At 45.3% G+C, this 17,171-nt stretch overlaps 3 protein-coding genes and 2 long non-coding RNA genes across 8 annotated transcripts; 1 reads left to right on the top strand and 4 right to left on the bottom strand.

Annotated features, from left to right (window-relative positions):
• Positions 1-99: 99 nt before the first annotated feature.
• On the bottom strand, positions 100-3,702 carry LOC117652233 (kinetochore protein NDC80 homolog). Its single transcript, XM_034396975.1, has 14 exons — positions 3,552-3,702; positions 3,248-3,385; positions 2,935-3,165; positions 2,493-2,848; positions 2,241-2,407; positions 2,055-2,151; positions 1,841-1,953; positions 1,598-1,730; positions 1,318-1,523; positions 1,017-1,238; positions 821-925; positions 609-721; positions 430-532; positions 100-331 (listed from the first exon to the last, which is right to left on the bottom strand). The coding sequence occupies exons 2-14, from the start codon at positions 3,319-3,321 to the stop codon at positions 230-232; spliced, it is 2,022 nt and encodes a 673-aa protein (XP_034252866.1). The 5' UTR covers positions 3,322-3,385; positions 3,552-3,702; the 3' UTR covers positions 100-229.
• A 408-nt stretch (positions 3,703-4,110) lies between these two features.
• On the bottom strand, positions 4,111-8,211 carry LOC117652235 (zinc transporter 2-like). 2 transcript variants are annotated; one of them, XM_034396977.1, is made up of 9 exons: positions 7,833-8,211; positions 6,333-6,499; positions 6,155-6,262; positions 5,921-6,056; positions 5,642-5,806; positions 5,300-5,546; positions 5,119-5,224; positions 4,894-5,028; positions 4,111-4,797 (listed from the first exon to the last, which is right to left on the bottom strand). In XM_034396977.1, the coding sequence occupies exons 1-9, from the start codon at positions 8,057-8,059 to the stop codon at positions 4,649-4,651; spliced, it is 1,440 nt and encodes a 479-aa protein (XP_034252868.1). In that variant the 5' UTR covers positions 8,060-8,211; the 3' UTR covers positions 4,111-4,648. The 2 variants fall into 2 exon arrangements, with proteins under 2 accessions (XP_034252868.1, XP_034252869.1); XM_034396978.1 differs by lacking the exon at positions 7,833-8,211 and adding an exon at positions 6,696-6,976.
• A 2,147-nt stretch (positions 8,212-10,358) lies between these two features.
• On the bottom strand, positions 10,359-12,035 carry LOC117652236. The gene is made up of 3 exons (XR_004588144.1): positions 11,896-12,035; positions 10,650-10,766; positions 10,359-10,560 (listed from the first exon to the last, which is right to left on the bottom strand). It is a non-coding gene; the product is annotated as an uncharacterized LOC117652236 (long non-coding RNA).
• Positions 12,036-13,082: 1,047 nt separating this feature from the next.
• On the top strand, positions 13,083-14,103 carry LOC117652375. Of its 3 annotated transcripts, none has more exons than XR_004588157.1 (3): positions 13,083-13,126; positions 13,541-13,618; positions 13,701-14,103. It is a non-coding gene; the product is annotated as an uncharacterized LOC117652375 (long non-coding RNA). The 3 variants fall into 3 exon arrangements; XR_004588159.1 differs by lacking the exon at positions 13,083-13,126 and adding an exon at positions 13,179-13,203; XR_004588158.1 differs by lacking the exon at positions 13,083-13,126 and adding an exon at positions 13,248-13,345.
• Positions 14,104-15,388: 1,285 nt separating this feature from the next.
• Positions 15,389-16,938, bottom strand: LOC117652730. The gene is made up of 4 exons (XM_034397822.1): positions 16,815-16,938; positions 16,403-16,640; positions 16,205-16,318; positions 15,389-16,123 (listed from the first exon to the last, which is right to left on the bottom strand). The coding sequence occupies exons 1-4, from the start codon at positions 16,936-16,938 to the stop codon at positions 15,982-15,984; spliced, it is 618 nt and encodes a 205-aa protein (XP_034253713.1). The 3' UTR covers positions 15,389-15,981.
• Positions 16,939-17,171: the final 233 nt, after the last annotated feature.

The raw sequence follows: 17,171 nt of genomic DNA, 5'->3' as shown, positions 1-17,171 counted from the left end.
TTATAAGACAGGCAGAAGTCATCATTACTCCACTAAAAATATAAATTTTTCAATCAGAAATATCACAAAAGAGAGCAGAAGAAGAAACCACAGCCCGGCCAGAATCATAAGATATTTACAAATAAAAAATTCAACAATAAAAAATTAGAATCTTATTTTCTAACTATTGACATTGTTGATGCATGAAGACGAAATCGAAGGCTAAGAAAATGTACAATTGACCAAACAATTATTCATCAATCTGATTGACTTCAGAAGAATATTTCTGAATTCTTTCCTTTGCTTTCTGGACTAGATCATTTCGTTTTCTCACATACTCGGCCTCAGCCCTCTGCAAAGAGGATAGGAAAAGACAGACAATAGTCAAAAGTTCATTTCATTTTTGATTTCATTTTAGGGAAAAAAAATAAAAATGAAAATATAACTCACTGTAACTGAATCAATGACTCCTTGAGTAATAGCAGCTGACTTTTGGAAAAACACTAGGGCTTTCTGTTTGTTTTGCTCAATCAAAATTTTGCCATTGTCTCTCCTGTCACAAGGGACATTGTTTGGATTAAAAAGATGCAAAAGTGAAAACTTCAATAACAGCATAAACAATAACTTACTTAAAATAAAGTTGCTGCAATTTGGCCTTTTGTTCTTCCAAAGTGCCACAATTAGCACGAGACTCATTCTCCTCTTTCAGAGAATCAATTGTTTTCTTCATCTCTGATGCTTCCTAGAGTTAAAAAAAAACCTCTGTTAACATTGTCAAAGATTTTTACAAAAGCAACTAAGGTATTGCAAGGAGCAAATGACAATTTACGGACATACCAACCTCAGAGCTACGCAACATAATTGCATTAAGGTTTTCACTGATATGTTTCACTTTATCCTGACACTGCTGCTGTTCATGAACAGCTGTCATCTTCCTCTCTTCAACCTAAGAGAGACACAAAATCACCAACAATGAATTCTTGATTGACAATATTGAAAATGTACAAGAAACAAAATATTTTAGAACAAAAGAATACCTGAAGAAGTTCAGATTTGAGCTGTTTGATTTGAGAATTTAAGTCAGCAAGTTTCTTCTCAAGCTCAGACTTAAACTGAGAAGCATAAGCATCTTTTTGAGCCAGTTCATCCTCGGCTCCATGGTGTAAGATATTTGTATCATCTTTCAAGGCTTTCAGCTCCGGTAACCAGCATGACTCAGTGACAATAATTTTGTTGTATGCTTGGGTCTTCTTTTTCAGCTGTGACCAAAGCACGAAACATATTTAGGGGTGAAATTATATGCATTCCTCACTGACAAAGTGCTCAACCCAAACTTACATTTGCATTTTTTTTCGCCATTTCTAGATCATCAGCATAAATCTGATTTGACACAACTGAAATATATTCTTCATTTTCACGAATAGAACTGGCGATTTCATTGCATTGTTTCAGTAATTCGTCTCTTTCTTGAGCAGACATGACTTGTCTCTTTAATAACTCTCTGAGATCCATTATCTTGTTTTGGAGAACATGCAGAGCTTCCTCTGTACATTACACAAGACAATAAATTAGTAAAACATTTGCAATTAAACAACACAGTAATTGACATAATACATGCCTTCAGCTCGAATATTCATCCTTGTTTCTTCAAGTTCTGTTTCGGCTGTGTTAAGATGCTCATCCATTCGATTCTTGTAGTCAAGAATAAGATTGTAATCTTTCAGACACGCATTGTATTTCTTCTCCTCTTCCTGAAAAGACAGAGAGGATAGTCAGACAAGCAAAAGGCGGCGAGTTCATGTTACACTAGTAGCAGGCCCAGTGCTAGCACATGCACAAAGCTCCTTGAACATGTCATTACCACTGCAGCTTCCATTTCTGCTATCTCCTTTGGATCATTAAGTTGAGCCTCTAGATTGCGCACATCTTCTTCCATTCCTCTCAATTCTTCTTGACCCACCCCATTCCGATTACCTGTAAGATATAATTAGAGAAATTTACATAATTGTTGACATTTAAATGAGCACATAAACCAGGTAATGTATTGTAAATAAGAAACTCTGGTGGTCACTTACATAAGTCTGCTATAAACCTGTTTTCTTCCTTCTCCTCTGCAGCATGATCATTTTTACTCCATAAACCATACTGAGTAAAAAGATGATCCATATAAAGCTGAAATGCAACACAAAGACATTTCTCAAAATTCTGAGAGGAATTCTAAATAATAATTAAACACAATAATGTTGGTTGAAAGAATTTACCACAGCATTGCCATAAGGGAAAGCCTCATCAATACCATCATCATCGTCATAGCATTGGAGAGCTTCCTGGAGAACAACATCCATCTCTGTTCTCATCATGGCAGAAGCCATAGTTACAAGCCATGACAGAAGGCCGAGGACATGAGGAAATGCATGCTGTGTATTCACTGAAACCAAAGACACAAATTGGAGGCTCACATTTACATAAAGAAAAACTCATAATACAGAACCACATATCAGAAAACTGCTTACCGGTTTTGAGCCATGATGTGTTCAAATTCCCTGGGTAACCCCATCTTTTCATTGTTAAAGGGATCTCACTCACGTAATTGGTCATGTTAATACAAATCTTGCTGTCAAAGAAGCCTAGAAGGTGGTTGACAATGTCCACGAATAACTTGGTGGTGAGCTGTTTCAGGTTGATTCCTTTTGGAGCCAGTGATTGCCCATCAGCAAACGTGGAAAGGAAGTTATTTATCTTCTGCATTTCTTGTTGTTGATAACCTTTATCAGTCAAAGGCCGGGTGTCTTTGACAACGACATTAGGCTTAGATGTGCCACTGTATGTGGACTTGCGTGAGCTATGACCACCATCAGAAAATGGTGATCTGACCGTACAAATGAAATAACACAATTATTAGCAGCATACAACAATTGGGGAAGTCAATTAAACAACAATTCTTAAAAATTGTACCGTTGAGATTGAGCACTTCCGAATTTCAATATGTTGGTCTCACGCATTGGAGTAGTTAAAGAAATAGTGGGAGTTTGAAGTTTCATATTCACTTGGCTTCTCGACCTCTTCATGGGTGGCAAAGAAGACATACGATTGCGATTTTCAGACGAAGAACGTCGACCTTTAAGGGCAAAACCTGGCTGAGGAATTGCACTTCCTCTTCGTCCATCTGGTGGCCTTCTGCTTCCACTGCAATTCAAATGGAAAAAGAAATAATCATAACAAAGATAAAGAAGATAACAATGGAAGTGGGAAAATGGGTAAATCTTACCTCGCCCTCATATCATCAGGATCCATTCGTAAGGGTTGACTAACCCTACGGCCTCCAAACGATGACTTCCGCATCTTCGTGGAAGGTAGGCAAACCAAGCAGCAATCAAGGGGCTACTGCCAAGCGCCAAAATGTGGCCTGAGAACGAATAAATAACGGAATCAATGCAAATGAGAAAGAGTAGCCGATCCGATGAGTGGAATATTCAGGTTTGACACTCTATAAGTGCGCAAGTACTCAGTCACAGCCGACAACAATGCCAGAAGAGCATTTAATCACTACGCCAAGCTAGAACAGGACCGACCTTTCAGAAAACAATAAATTCACCACTTTTACTTCACGTTGTTGATGACACTTCGACGTTTGACGGCGTTTGACGGTTACGACGACTTCAAAGGAGCTTTCACTTGCTACCACCAGGAGGCGCGCAGTACAAAGAAAACAAGTGACCGCACCAACGTTTGTTCCGTGACATTGAGACTAGAACGGTTTATTAATCTGACTCTCAAAAAAGAAATGTATTCTAAAGCAAAAAAAATAATTTCAAAGTATTCTTTAAAAGATTTTACACTTGATGTTACCTTTCTGCACCCATTGAACTGTGGAAAGTTGTGGCATGCAGTTGGTAGCTTCGTAAAAACAAAAACATTACGAAAAGGAGACATTTGCGCGCATTGGCGCGAAGGACCTGCTTTTCAAGCAAGCTAATCCAACATTCCAAGGTTAAATTAGTATGGTGGAGAAAGTGACTCGATCAGAGTCCATGAAAGCACCCCTTGTCCATCTGTAGTTTTACTTTGTAGGTCAAGTCAATTCAAGTCGAGTTTTGGCAATGGGATGTACAGCTTGAGATTGAAAGAACATAAAGTGGAACAAACATTGTATTTTCAAAATCTAAACACATTCAATACATGTACAAAACATCACAGGGAGCATAAAGAACAATAAATTGCTTTAAAGTCTTCACAAGTTTGAGCACAAGCAACTTTTGAGTCACAAGCAGATTTAAAACAAGGCGATTAAAAAGAAGAAAGAATATGTACATAATAATTTCTTTTCAATAAACTTCATGGTTCACAGCCCAAGTCTTCAATGACCAACCTTGAAATAAAATTGACATAATATTGACATCTCAAAGATTAAAATTATAAAACTTGACATGATGAGATGAGAGCAATAATATATCACTAATTTAAAATGATAATCATTTCTAGGACTGCTGTTCATATGCTGCAAATTGCTGACACATTGTTTTTCAAATGTTTCAAGGAACTATGCTATTTATAGATTATGACTGGAGATAATAACCTGGAGCTTCATGACCATTTATGGTTTCCACAAGCTCACTTAATTTTATGATCAGACATTCAAAGATATTTATAGAGAGCGAAATTCAAAGGCTCATTGATCATCAAGATCATGACATTCCTCACAGTTTTCCATATTTGGATGAAATTCTTCAATTTGTAAAGTCAGTTCAAAGAAATTAAAATTAGAATGGATATTACGGGTAGCTGTCTTCAGTACTGTATTTGGATGAACACCAGGGCCTGGAAAGTAAAAGATCGGGTGATTTAAAAAGTACATAACGTCACACTGTCATTGAAGGAACGTATTGTCAATGGATACAACGTTATAACACTTACGAATGGCAAGGTGAGCTGATAATGCAGTTTTCTCCAGACTTAGAGCCCAAATACGGAGATTATGCACTCTGACTACACCGTCTATTTTCATAAAGGTATCAAGTACGGCATTGAAGTCCACATCTCTTGGGATACCTGAAGGACAGGATAAAACTTGGTTAGTCAGGTAAATATCTCATTTTGTGATTGATACACATTTAAAAAAAACAAAAAACATGGGCATACCTTCCATTAAAACCACAATAGTATCTCGAATGATAGAAATTGTTGTTATAAGCACCAACGCAGAGAAAATGAAAGTACAAATAGGATCAACTATGATCCAGGTAGGCTGGAAAAGAAATCTTACATAAGAACATGTGGTAAGAAAACTTATAGTTTATGAAAATCTTGCATTAGTTTTTACCTTAAAATATATTATTAGCGCTCCAATGAAGACACCAATACTTTGAACAAAGTCTCCTACGACATGAATAAACGCAGCTCGCACATTTAGATTCTGCTTGCGGATCTGAGCTGTTTGAGCCGATGAGCCTTCACTTTCTACAGTCAGGTTGGAGCCATGGCTGTGCCGTGGACTTGAACTACCTCCATGGCTGTGGCCTCCATGACTGTGGCCATGGCCATGGGATGAGTGAAGTGCTACACCCATTCTAAATTTAAAAGAATAAAAGAATTGAATAAAAGAAGTGAAATATTTTTTTAAAACAATGTCAATATTTCCCACAAATTATTAAAGAACACATACATCAAATTCACGAGAACACCTAGTCCAGATGATATGAGCATAATCACAGGATCAAGATCAAATTGTGGAGTAATAATTCTCTGAATGGCCATATAAACTAAGATGCCAGTCACTACCCAAATTAACAGAACAGACGTCAATGCTCCAATAACTTCAGCTCTATACCTGAGAAAGAAAGAAAAATGTGTGAGCTTGATTATGAAGATGGTTTTAATTCTGACTAAAAGAGTACAAGGACAGAAACAGAAAGTAAAAATTAAGGAATGAATCCAAGTTTACCATCCAAAGTTCATTTTTCGAGTAGACGGACGATTGGCAACCCACAAGGAAAACAGGGATATACAAAAAGATGTAATGTCTGTTAGCAAGTGTGCAGCATCAGTTGCAATAGCTAAACTGTGTGACAAAATCCCACCTACACAAAACAGAAAAAAGTGTTAAAACAGAAACCGCACCACTTTTTTTGTCGAAACAATCCAAAGCCAATACAACATTAAATTCACAGATGCTTACCAACAATTTCAGCAATCATAAACAAGGTACAGAGGACCGTAGCCAATATGAGTTGCCTTCTTGCTTTAAGGTCCACCTCCTTTCGTTTACCTCTGTGACAATGTTCAACTGACAAGCAGAAGAAATTAAATTAGAATGTGCTATCAGACACTACATATCGTGCCAAATTCCGACTTACTTAAAGGAACTCCAAATGTTGTGCTTTCCACAACTTCTGCTTTGGTGACAAGACAACATCCACTTGGCTTTCCATGAACGCAGTAAATAATACTTTTCCCATCACGGCCCGGATCAGGGACAGAACTAGATGGAAGAGAACCATACACTCCATCTTGATTTCTTCCACTGAAACACGAAAAGAAAAATTGAAGGGAAATCAAAATATTAACTAGTGAGGGGGAAATGTGAATCTAGTTTCTTGCAAGACCAGAAAAATATTAAGCACAGAATGTACAAGCATAGCTACTAAAACAAAAATTTTGGAAGCATTGATGAAGCTAAGAAAAATTTTAGAACAGGGAACACTAACAATGTAACTCACATTAATGGAGTTCGCTCACTCAAATCAAGTAATGTCCCCACATCTTTAGAGGTCATTTTGAACAAATTTTAACAATTCACTTGCGGCTTTCAAAACAGCTTCTAAAACTCAGGCAAGCTAAGCATATCTGCCACAGTGAGAATCTCCTTAGCGCAAGTCCCTGGAGTACGTTAACTGAAATGGGAGTGCTGATACCCTACACACACACAGCCCAATTTCATTCCACCCAGATAAGATAACAAGAAGCAGCAGCCACTCCCCCGGCAGTGTGCACCGTCGGCTCACGGTGCGTTCGTCAGCATACACTGAGACCCACGCCTTTGCGAGGCGCCGTGCCGCCGTGCCGCGCCCGGCCGCGCCGGTAGTGCAGTGTGCACCGTCCTGCACAAATTCACCCAAGTGACCTTTGGAGCCTGTGTCATCTACAGCAGAGTAAACACCAACGACAACCAGTTTTGGTTTTCCCCTTGTTGTTTATTGTTTTAATTTCAAGCAGCTATAATACTGTTTCTGCTTGCAAAGTGTTAAATTTATTAAAACTTTATTTTACCTAATTTTTTTTTAGGTGACAGCTGGGACTTACATTAAAGGCTTGTGCAGATAAAATTTTGTGAGGATATCAAACGTAAGCTGAATTACCAAATATTCTAGGAGATTCGGGTTTGGTTCAAAAGAATATGTGCACGAGACAGTGAGAAAACATGCAGAACTTAGACAAAGCTCATAATTCAACAATTTAGTTTTTCTCTGGAAGTAACAAATTTTTGACAGGCAAAAAATTGGAAACATAATGGACGCACCAATTGGTCCATTTATAATAAGTCACTTCTTTTAAAGCCTATGAGTTTTTTTGATAAAGCGTTTTCTTGCATGCAATTGTTCTTTAACAGATGGTGTGCCCTACGATGAGTTTTGACTCGAGCAACACTCAGGGGGAAAGTTTTGACAACGTACACAATCGTTGAACACTAACTGCGTAAGCTAGCAGAGTGAATCAAACCATAACCAAAATAAAAATATTGACTGGTTTGCTGGACATAGGATTTCAACTGAGAATAACTACTTTCAAGGAAATGACAGCCAGCCACAACGTTCTGAGACATCAGCACAAACACAGACGACCCTAACCCAACTAACCAGGATGCAAAGTGGCTCTGTGCTGGACAAGAGCAGGCCACTGTGATTGAAGTTGAGGTGCCGTTTCTGGGGATGGCCATAGGAGGACTCGACGGCAGTTCCTCAACTCCTCCATGCTCGTGCTCGTCGTCATCCTCGACTTCGTCTATCAACTGCTGAGTGTCCGAAACGCTAACAATCACCGACGAATGCGAAGGACCCGACGTGACGGGTGCATGTTTCCTCATCGGGGACACACAGGGGGAGCGCGGATCAAAGCAAAACAAACTGAAACCAGACTAAACTTAAAGAAAGGGTGGTAATGACAGCGAACACGCCCCCTGCCAGCAGTAGCAGTAGACGCAACAGGTGACGGGAGAAAGGAAAGGGTTATGGAGCGGGTGGGGGGGGGGGATGGGGAAGGGCGCTCCCAGCGCACCCTGTGGCGGCAGCGCCAAGTGCTACGCGCGTCGCGCCATCTTTAAATGGTACTCGTAAATGTAAATATGGAGGAGAGGACTTTGTGCGGTATCAGACAACAGTTGTGGGTTAATTAAAGTTCCCTCCTTTGCAATATTTTTTTTTTCGCGGGTAAGCTTTTTGGTTGCCGTTCAGGAGTGAAAATGGTCAAAATTAGAACGGCCGCTATCACCGCAGCAACGGACTTCCCCATTGTTTCAGAAGACCGCATTCGGAGCCACGCGTGAAATGCTATGTACTTCTCCATTCACTTCTATTCTATTCCATGACGCTGGCGTTCTCGTCTGGGATCCCAGCGACGTGCGATCGACCAAAACATACCCACTTTGATCCACGCCTCCACGCGACTCCGTTCTCGTGACCATTTTCACGGCCTGCGCCTGCGCGGGCTCTCAAACCAACTCAAACCTACTCAAACCATCAACAGGCCTTTCTCCCCACCCAACTAGGTCTCAGTTGCGTCGGCATCTGAATGTCCGGAACCCCCCAAGGGCCTGAATCGCGGACTATTTCTCCTTTTGAGTAGCTCTCGTTGTCGTTATGACTGACTGAAGAATCAGATTTGTGCCTAATTTGACCCTTTATTGAAAATTATTTCGAGAAACCTTCTTTTTTTTCGAGCAGCGGCAAGACTCAGCGCCATGGCGGCGGGCTTATTTGCGGAAGTGGCCACGTGGACAACGACAGACCATAACTGGTCCTTCCCCCGCCTGCTCGCGAGCGCCCTTTGGTCTCCTTTGTCCTCGCCTCACAGCTTTGTGCCCTTGTCCACTTATTTTCGGGCCGATGGCTGGCCAATGGCTTCCTGGCTCTTTGTTGGAGCCTTGGATAGCCTTCGGCCAGGGGCGGCGCGGTCCTGTTACCCCTTCAAGAAGGGCCGACGCTTGGGTCGACAGGGCCCTTCTTGAAGGGGTAACAGGACCGCGCCGCCGCGGTTGGCCCCCTCCTGGCCCCCTCCTGGCCCCCTGGCCGCCCCCTATGCTGTCCAAAGGCTATCCAAGGCTCCAACAAAGAGCCGCCACAGGGCTTGTCAGCGTCAGCGGCCCTCGCGGTAGTGCCTGAAGACGCCGCGAACCGAGGGCGACCCCGCTGCGTGCACCAGCAGCTCCGGCAGACAGCCATGCAGCATGGCGTGCGGGGCGTGCGGGGCGTGCGCGGCGTGCGCGGCGTGCGCGGCGACCGTCTGGTAGGGTCGACGATTTGAAGGCTGGAGTTGGCCGGGTCGGGTCGCGCGCTCCGCGTAGACGAAGTGCGCAGACGCGCAGACGAATCTGACCATAATCGTGGAATAAAATCATACCATAAGTTTAAATACACGTTCATTGTGTTTCAGATGGAGTACTGCTATGACTGCGGCTGGGATTTCAGGAGGAAGGGAGATCACAGGGGCCCGGCGTGGCGTAAGTATAGGATTTTTTATTCATCTTTTTCCCTTCTAAGTGCGCGAAGATGTCACGCTCCTATGCTAAAAGAGGTGGTGGCTATTATCCAATGTAAAACTCATTTTTGTTGTCGTTTCCGTTGAGACGTCAAACTAACGGAGATTTTAGCGTGCAGACGGGCAAGGTTATGCGACTCGCCCGCAGCGCCCAAAGGGCCTAAAATGCCTTTTTTGAGGGGGGAGGGGAAATCCCATGAGAAAATGCAGGACACAGAGAGCCGCTCCGCCAATTTCGTCGGGCCCGGCGGCCGCGCGCCGACGGTAGCGCACCTAGCGGTGCGTTCGCGCGCTTTTTGGCTGGACCTCGACACGGCGCGGTCGGCCCGGGCCGCGCCGTTCGTTTGAATGCGCGTTCGCGCCGCCTGGCGGCCGGGCGGCTGGCCCGCGGTACCCAGGTTTTTGGACTGAATTGTGGTTGATCCTGGCCAATTAAACTGGTTTTGGTGTTTGAGATGCATAATGGGCTGCTTCGAGTGTCAGTTGGTGTGGTTTTCAAATCTCTATTGGTCTTTTTCATTGTTCTATAGGAATGAGAAAATAGCTTGTAAGCTTACTCCACTTTTTTTTTTTTTTTTTTTTTGGGGGGGGGGGGCGCTAGGGCAGGCTTGTGGAATGAAAATGAGATATTTAACCAAAAAGGAATGTTTAATGAAAACATTAGTCACAGATACATCACAAATCATTAACCGAGTCAAAATTTTAAATTAAATACTACATGTCAAATGAAAACATTTATCACAGATTATATCACAGATCACTAATAGGCAATCTTCAGTCACAAGTTAAACGGAAGGATCAGTTGGGGAGCCCGCAAAACGCATCATCGATCTGAAAAGAAATAAGAGACAGAAATTAGCAAACGTACGATGGGGAAAAGAAAGAGCCAGTGAGAAAACTAAGTCCATAATGGAACGTACCACTTAGAGCAGATTGGTGGATAGAATAATAGAGTCAACAGCCTCCAGTAACACCTTCATCCCCTTGGAGTTAAGGAAGGTGATGACATCGCCCCAAGCCTTAAAATCAAGAGCCATCTGGAACAAGAGATAAAAAAATATTAAGTATTAAGTTAAGTTCTATAAATACTTGTGACAGGAACTTCAATGTGTGGCTAAAATTCAACCATTAATAGATGAATTCAATCCCTGAGTTGAGGAACCCAGCTCATATTGGTCTTTGTGCTATGGAGCTTTACGCAAACTTTGAGTCGATTTCTTCCAAAGTCTCCCTATGACATATGGAAAGGTACGCAGTTTGCAGATTCTGGCATTTGAACCTTTACATAGAAAGGAGAAAGATTTGGAAATATAAGCCCAGTACAAGGTGTGAAAGCCACTTTCCTACTCTTGTTTTTATTTTCTTCAAATTTGAGATATCTTGTCACATTTTGTTCTTATTTGTTGTTTTTCAGGAAAACAAAGGAGGGTATAAAAAAAAAAGGGCAGCACCACCTTTATCTAATACTAAAAGAGATATAAATGCCTCAATTGAAAGGCTGGGGACCATTTTCTGTGTCGTTAGGAGAATTTGGGGTAATCGACTAAAAGTTTGCGTAAACATCCATAACTCAGAAACTAAAAAGAGGTGGGGCCCCACACTTTGAGAATGAGTCTATGCAATAGAAAGCAACTTTTATTCACAAATTGATATGTTTGGGACACGTATTTTAAAAAGCGAAATGATAACTTTTTTCACTTAGGAAAAACAAGAGACCAACAGGGCACAGAGTTGAGGTTATGAGTTTAGGCCACTCGGCCGCAAAGTCAATTGAGGCCGCTACACACTTCAAAAAAGTTACTATGATCATAGATAATGCACTGAGGAGGGACTATATAAGATAAAGGAAACACCACGGAATTGAAAAACTCAAAACATATCACAAAATGTTCAGTACAAGATGGACGCCATCACTAAGCAATGCGGCTGCGTAGGCCTGTTTCGGCAATCGCCGAATTTCATTACATAACGAGTTAACCGGGGCGCCGAGGAGTGGAGAGGGATTCACAGTACGGCAGTTTCAAGAAAGGAAACTAAGGACTAAATTCTAAAGAATTTAAATATATACTAACCGCAACAAAAATAAACAAGTCCAACGACGAACACAACACGGACGACACGAGCGCATTTCAAAAGAAACCCAGTTGAGTGTACTAGTGTACTTACCGGGCCGCCGCAGTTCTTGCGGTTCTCGATGGTAATGCACCAGATTGTCTGAAAAATCAAATGCTTTCCTCCTTCGGCTGCTAACAGTTCCCCGTGTTTTCCTTGCAGTGAATGAACGAGGAAGACCTTTTAAGGTCACTAGCCAAGGACGCCCGTTTTTAGAGCCGCCTGAAAACCTCATTTATGTATACCAGAATGACCCGGAATGCGGCCATTGCCGTTTGAAGGGTGAGTGAAAGATTCCCCGTGTTTTCCTTGCAGTGAATGAACGAGGAAGACCTTTTAAGGTCACTAGCCAAGGACGCCCGTTTTTAGAGCCGCCTGAAAAATTTCATCAAAAATTTTTAACCGGCCCGGAATGGGATTCCTTTTGGGGGGTTTAAGGAAAGAAAATAAGACAACCAGTATTTTCAAACCGGGGAACCAAAATAAATTCAATCAGCAAACAAACCCCTCTGCTTTAAAGCGTTGTGCCCAGGGATCCGGCCCCGCATTCCCTTGCGGCCGAGGAATGCCAAGTTCTGGATGTTTTCCCTTTGGGGTGTGGGTTCGGCCGAAGGGGAATGAAAAGGGGAATTTTAAGGACTAGCGGAGCGTTTTTGCCCGGCCGAACTCTTTTGAACCAAATGCCCGAAAGCGGCCATTGCCCCCGAGGGGGGGAAAAGGGGACCCCGGGGGCCCCCCCCCAATCCCGGGCCCCCCCCCCTTTGGCCCAGCCAAGCCCCGAAAACCCCGAAACCTACAATTTATCAGAAAAAGGAATTCCATTCCTTTTTAAAAGGATTTCTTGCAAGCGACGCACTCGGCAGGGGCTGCACGGCGAGGTCAATTAAGCCTGCTATTCCAACCCTCCTCCTACCTCGGGCGCGACGTTTAGCAAGGCCCCGGTCCCTCATTGGGCCAGACAATCATTCCGGGGTCTTACGATGGGAGGATTTTTTAAAGGGGACGACATACCAGGCGATTTCCCTATCGGGACAGCCCTTTCATTCCGACAGACTACTCTATTGCGACAAACTTACTATTGGGGCAGATCCCGCCAAAGCCCAAAAAAATGGGGAAAGACCCGCGCCGCAGCCCCCCAAATCCCCCCCGCCCCGCATCGGGGGCCCCCCAAAAAACCACCCCCACCCCGAACCCCCCCCCGGGTTTATGGAAATGTTTCACCCTTTCCCTTTCCCCAGTAGCCGTTCCGTCAAGCGGCGGAGCGCTGCGGGTTGCCTGTCCCCAGGTTCGCAGGCGCTCTCGTGCATGGAACTTGAACTTGAGAGGCTAGATCACATATGATCTTGTGCCGTTTCGGGCCCGGTAACTGCCATGCTTGCACTGTACAGGACAGACCGTCCGTACTCAGAGTAGAACCACATCTCGACGGCCGGGGCACTAAGCCACGAGCTATACCGAGTTCGGCCCTCCCCTGGTTCACCCTGCTCTCACAGGGCTATCTTTTGTACGTCTTGGACTCAAATTGCTTCACCCACTTGACTTTTTACCCTCCTCTTGATGCGACCTTGTAGCTGTACGCAACGTCGTGCCGCCACCGAGCCCAAGCGACCGGGCCGGGCCGGGCCGCCGTGCTGCCGGCGCTACGCGGGTGTTTGTGTTCTGTTTTCATCTTATCGCCCAATTTTCTTTCTGCCAACAGGTCCTGAATGTCACCCAGGCATTGTACAATTTTATGATGGTGGTGGCGGAGGAAGCTGAGGGGGCGGCTGCAGAGCAGGTACGTCTGAGAATTTGCAGTTGTGTTTCACTCATTATCACCGAAAAGTATGTTTGATTAATCTAGCAATTTTGATTTACAGAATTGAGTTACGTGTCTGGCGGAAAATGCCTGTTTTAGTGTGTGTCGCACCTGTATGGACGTTTCTTTCCCTTATGTTGTTTGGTTTTGTTTTATTTAACTTTTTTGTCTCGGCAATGTTAATAATTATCTCTGGGACTTTTATTTATCATATGTCCGATTTTAGTCAAGTTTTGAATGTTTGTCAAGTTTATTTTTAGTCAAGTCAAGTCAGTCAAGTCAAGTCAAGTTTTGATGTTCACTTTTTCTCAGTGCCGCTCAGTATGATTGCAATTCGTTGCTTTTCTGGTAATGTAGCTTGCTTGATATGTAATATGTGTACTTAAATGCTAGTCTATTTTGAAGGTTTTCTGTTCTGTGTCAGATTATCGTATTTCTTAAATAATAATTTTAATAATGATGAATGTTTTATGGAGTCTCCTACAACAGACATTCCTTGCAACCCACATAACTGGAATCAGTCATAATTGTACAAACGCATGAAATGCTACTCAAATAACTTTTGACAGACATAAAATGGAAAAGGAATAGGCTGTTATGACTGGAAAAACACATGCTTTTCCTACACATTAAATGATTCAATAATAACATTCACTTATAAGACAAATTACAAAGACATTACGCGTATTACGTGTGTATTACGCGTTTTACGCGGGTATTACGCACACCGCTGTGAGCGCCTAGTACTTAGGCAACACATCGGGCAATGAGCTGTAGCCAAAGCGCCTGGGAGGTAGACACCGCCGCCCCGCTGGTGTCCACAGCGGGCTGGCCTACCCTTTGCAGTGCAGGCGTTAGCGCCACTTGGGGCCACAGCTTGAACTTGAGAATCTGGACAACAATTGACCGAGCCGAAGGCAGGGCGCCGGCAACTTGGCCGCGGCGTTGGCCGTGGGGGCTGCGCGTTGCGCGGCTTCCCCGCGGCCGCGGCCCCAGCGCCCTGGCCGTCGGCGGCCGTCGGCCTGGCGCCCCGGTCATCCGCTGAGCCGCGTCGGGCAGTCCGGACAGTCCCAGGCAGTCCCAGGCGGCAGGGTGTTCCCGAACTGTGCTCCCTCTGGTCGCTCTGCCCCTCGCGGGGCGTGCGAGGGAGACAGCGCTGGTTCGGAGTCAGCGCGAGGCCAAGCCGGCACGGCATCTGGCCAAAGCCCTCTCCCTCTCGTTCGCGGTCAGTTTGCCCAGTGCAGGGTATCAGCACGCAGCGCGTCGCCTTGCCCCTCTGCAGCCATCTGCGTCGTAGTGCACGAGTTTCGATAGTGGGAGCGAGGAGTTCTGTCTCTCTCAATCGTCAATAAGATCAAGATACAGCCCCAGAGTCTGCACTGGTAAGCGTGTCGTTTGATCAGCAGAACTAGTGGAGTGGGGCAAGCACTCGCAATCTGTGTGAATTTGAGGGCCTCGTGCTAATTGTGAATTTTAGGCCCAAAATTTTGAAGCCAGGATTTCGACTTGAGTTGAGACGCTTTTGATTATTTTTCTGAGTCTTGGAAAATATTAACGAGTTGGGTATGGTAAATAAAAGAATCTAATTACATTAATATAAAAAAATTTAATACAAAAAATATTTTAAACATTATACACTTGCACATAATCCCTCGCTACATTCTCCTGGAAGGCATGTCCAGGGGATAGGACGCAAGGTCGCTCTAATGCAGGAACTATAATCAGCCTGTTTAAATAAACACTGCTTTCTAAAACTACTCAACAATTTACAAACACACCGTATGCAGCAGGCAAAAGTGTGCCAACATATTAGCATTAAGTCCCGACATTAATTGTATTTCAAATCGCCTGAAAGAAACTGTTAAATGCACAGTAACAAACGAAGACAATACAATGGCACTATGAGGAGTATACGTGAAACTCGGGTATGGCAACAACAGAGGCAGGCTATCAAACACATGGCACACCCGTCAATTCTACACGTTCACTGTCGTTTTTCTCGCTCTGCTTACTCTCTAATCTTGAAAAATAAATTTGTACAACTATAAGTCCTAATCGAAATTTAACGTCTTAACTATTCATTCTAGAGTATGGCGATGCAGTCGGCAGTGGGGATTCCCTAGATTTGAAGGCACCGATGGGGAATTCCCAAAGCCGGCAGCTCGGGACGTGGCGCCTCTGCAGGGCAGCCAACTGACCCACTGGCTAATACTGTAAGGACGGATTTCTGACAGGGCCCTGCCCCGCCTGCAACGCTTGCAACGGGGCTCGAAGCTTGACGGGCAGAGCTTCGGCGGGATTCATTTCTCCTCGCAGTGTCTCCATTTCCGCAGGGCTTGAACCTACTCCGCCTGGATCTCAGCGGGCGCGCTGCTCACGGCGGGCTTGGCGCTCTCCACGATGGACTTGGCCTGGGCGGGGTGGTTGTACTTCTCGTAAGCGTTGCTCAGCATCTTGAGGATGGGCCCGACGTACTCCAGGGACCTGTCGAACGGGGCACTCATGAGCTTGGAAATCGGCCGAACAGACGCGGCTTTAGAAAGAAGTGACAGTGAGCGAACATACCTCTTCTGGTAGGCGTTGGCGGCGACGCTGTTGGTGGTGGGGTAGGTGACCTGGGCGGCGTGCTGAGGGTAGGCGTCGTACGAGTAGGGAAGCTCGTTGGTGGCGCCGTCATAGCTGGAAGGGCGCCAACGTCGGTTACTCTTTGCTTTTTCAATTTGGTGGCGGTTCTCGTCTCAGACTCAGGTCGAATAAACTCACCTCTTGGCGTACGCGGCGCTGGCGTACACGGGCTGCGAGTACGCGTAGGCGTCGTAGGCGGTGGGCGCGAGGAAGGCGTGGGCGTAGGAGGCGTCGCAAGTGCCGAAGAGGTAGCACATGCGGAAGCCGAACATGGGCAGGATGAGGGCGAGGATGCCGACGGCGCCGATCAGGCCCACGACCACGGCGCCGGCGACGGCCAAGGTCTGCACCATGTTGGTGGACAGATTGAACGAGCCTGTGGGGAGAACAAGTGTACCGTCAGTTTGAAACTACATCGACAGCTATCTGAGAGGCGTGTGCGGCCCGGGCCTGGCCCGCGCCGCAGTGGGCTGAGACTCACTGGGCATGTTGTCGGCCAGGGCGCGGGCCGCACGGACCGCGGTGCGCGCGGCGCGGAAGATGGACTCACTGGGCAGCTGGATGGCGGTCAGTGGCGACGGCTTGGTCTCGTCCTGGGCCTTGGTGTCCACGTCCTGGGCGGCGGCCAGGACCATCAGGGCGGCCACGAGGACGAACAACGAGCACGAGCGCATCCTGGGGGACAGAAGGGGAAGGGTTAGATTGGGGGGGCTCAAGGACTCCAAGGGGCGGCATCCTCCGCAGGCTCAACCAGGTCTCCATTAACGCCGGGCCGCCGGCACGACGTCATGGTCCACGTCGCCGAGGCCCGGGGCCGGGGCACCAGGTACCATGCAAAATGACACCGCGACGGCGCGGGCGCGGGAGAGGCGGGGCCGCGCGGGGCGTGGACAGGCCGGGGGCCTCA

This window comes from Thrips palmi, unplaced genomic scaffold (genome assembly GCF_012932325.1).
Source record: "Thrips palmi isolate BJ-2018 unplaced genomic scaffold, TpBJ-2018v1 HiC_scaffold_7, whole genome shotgun sequence".
NCBI lineage: Eukaryota > Metazoa > Arthropoda > Insecta > Thysanoptera > Thripidae > Thrips > Thrips palmi.
This window is presented reverse-complemented; position numbering and strand designations above follow the sequence as displayed.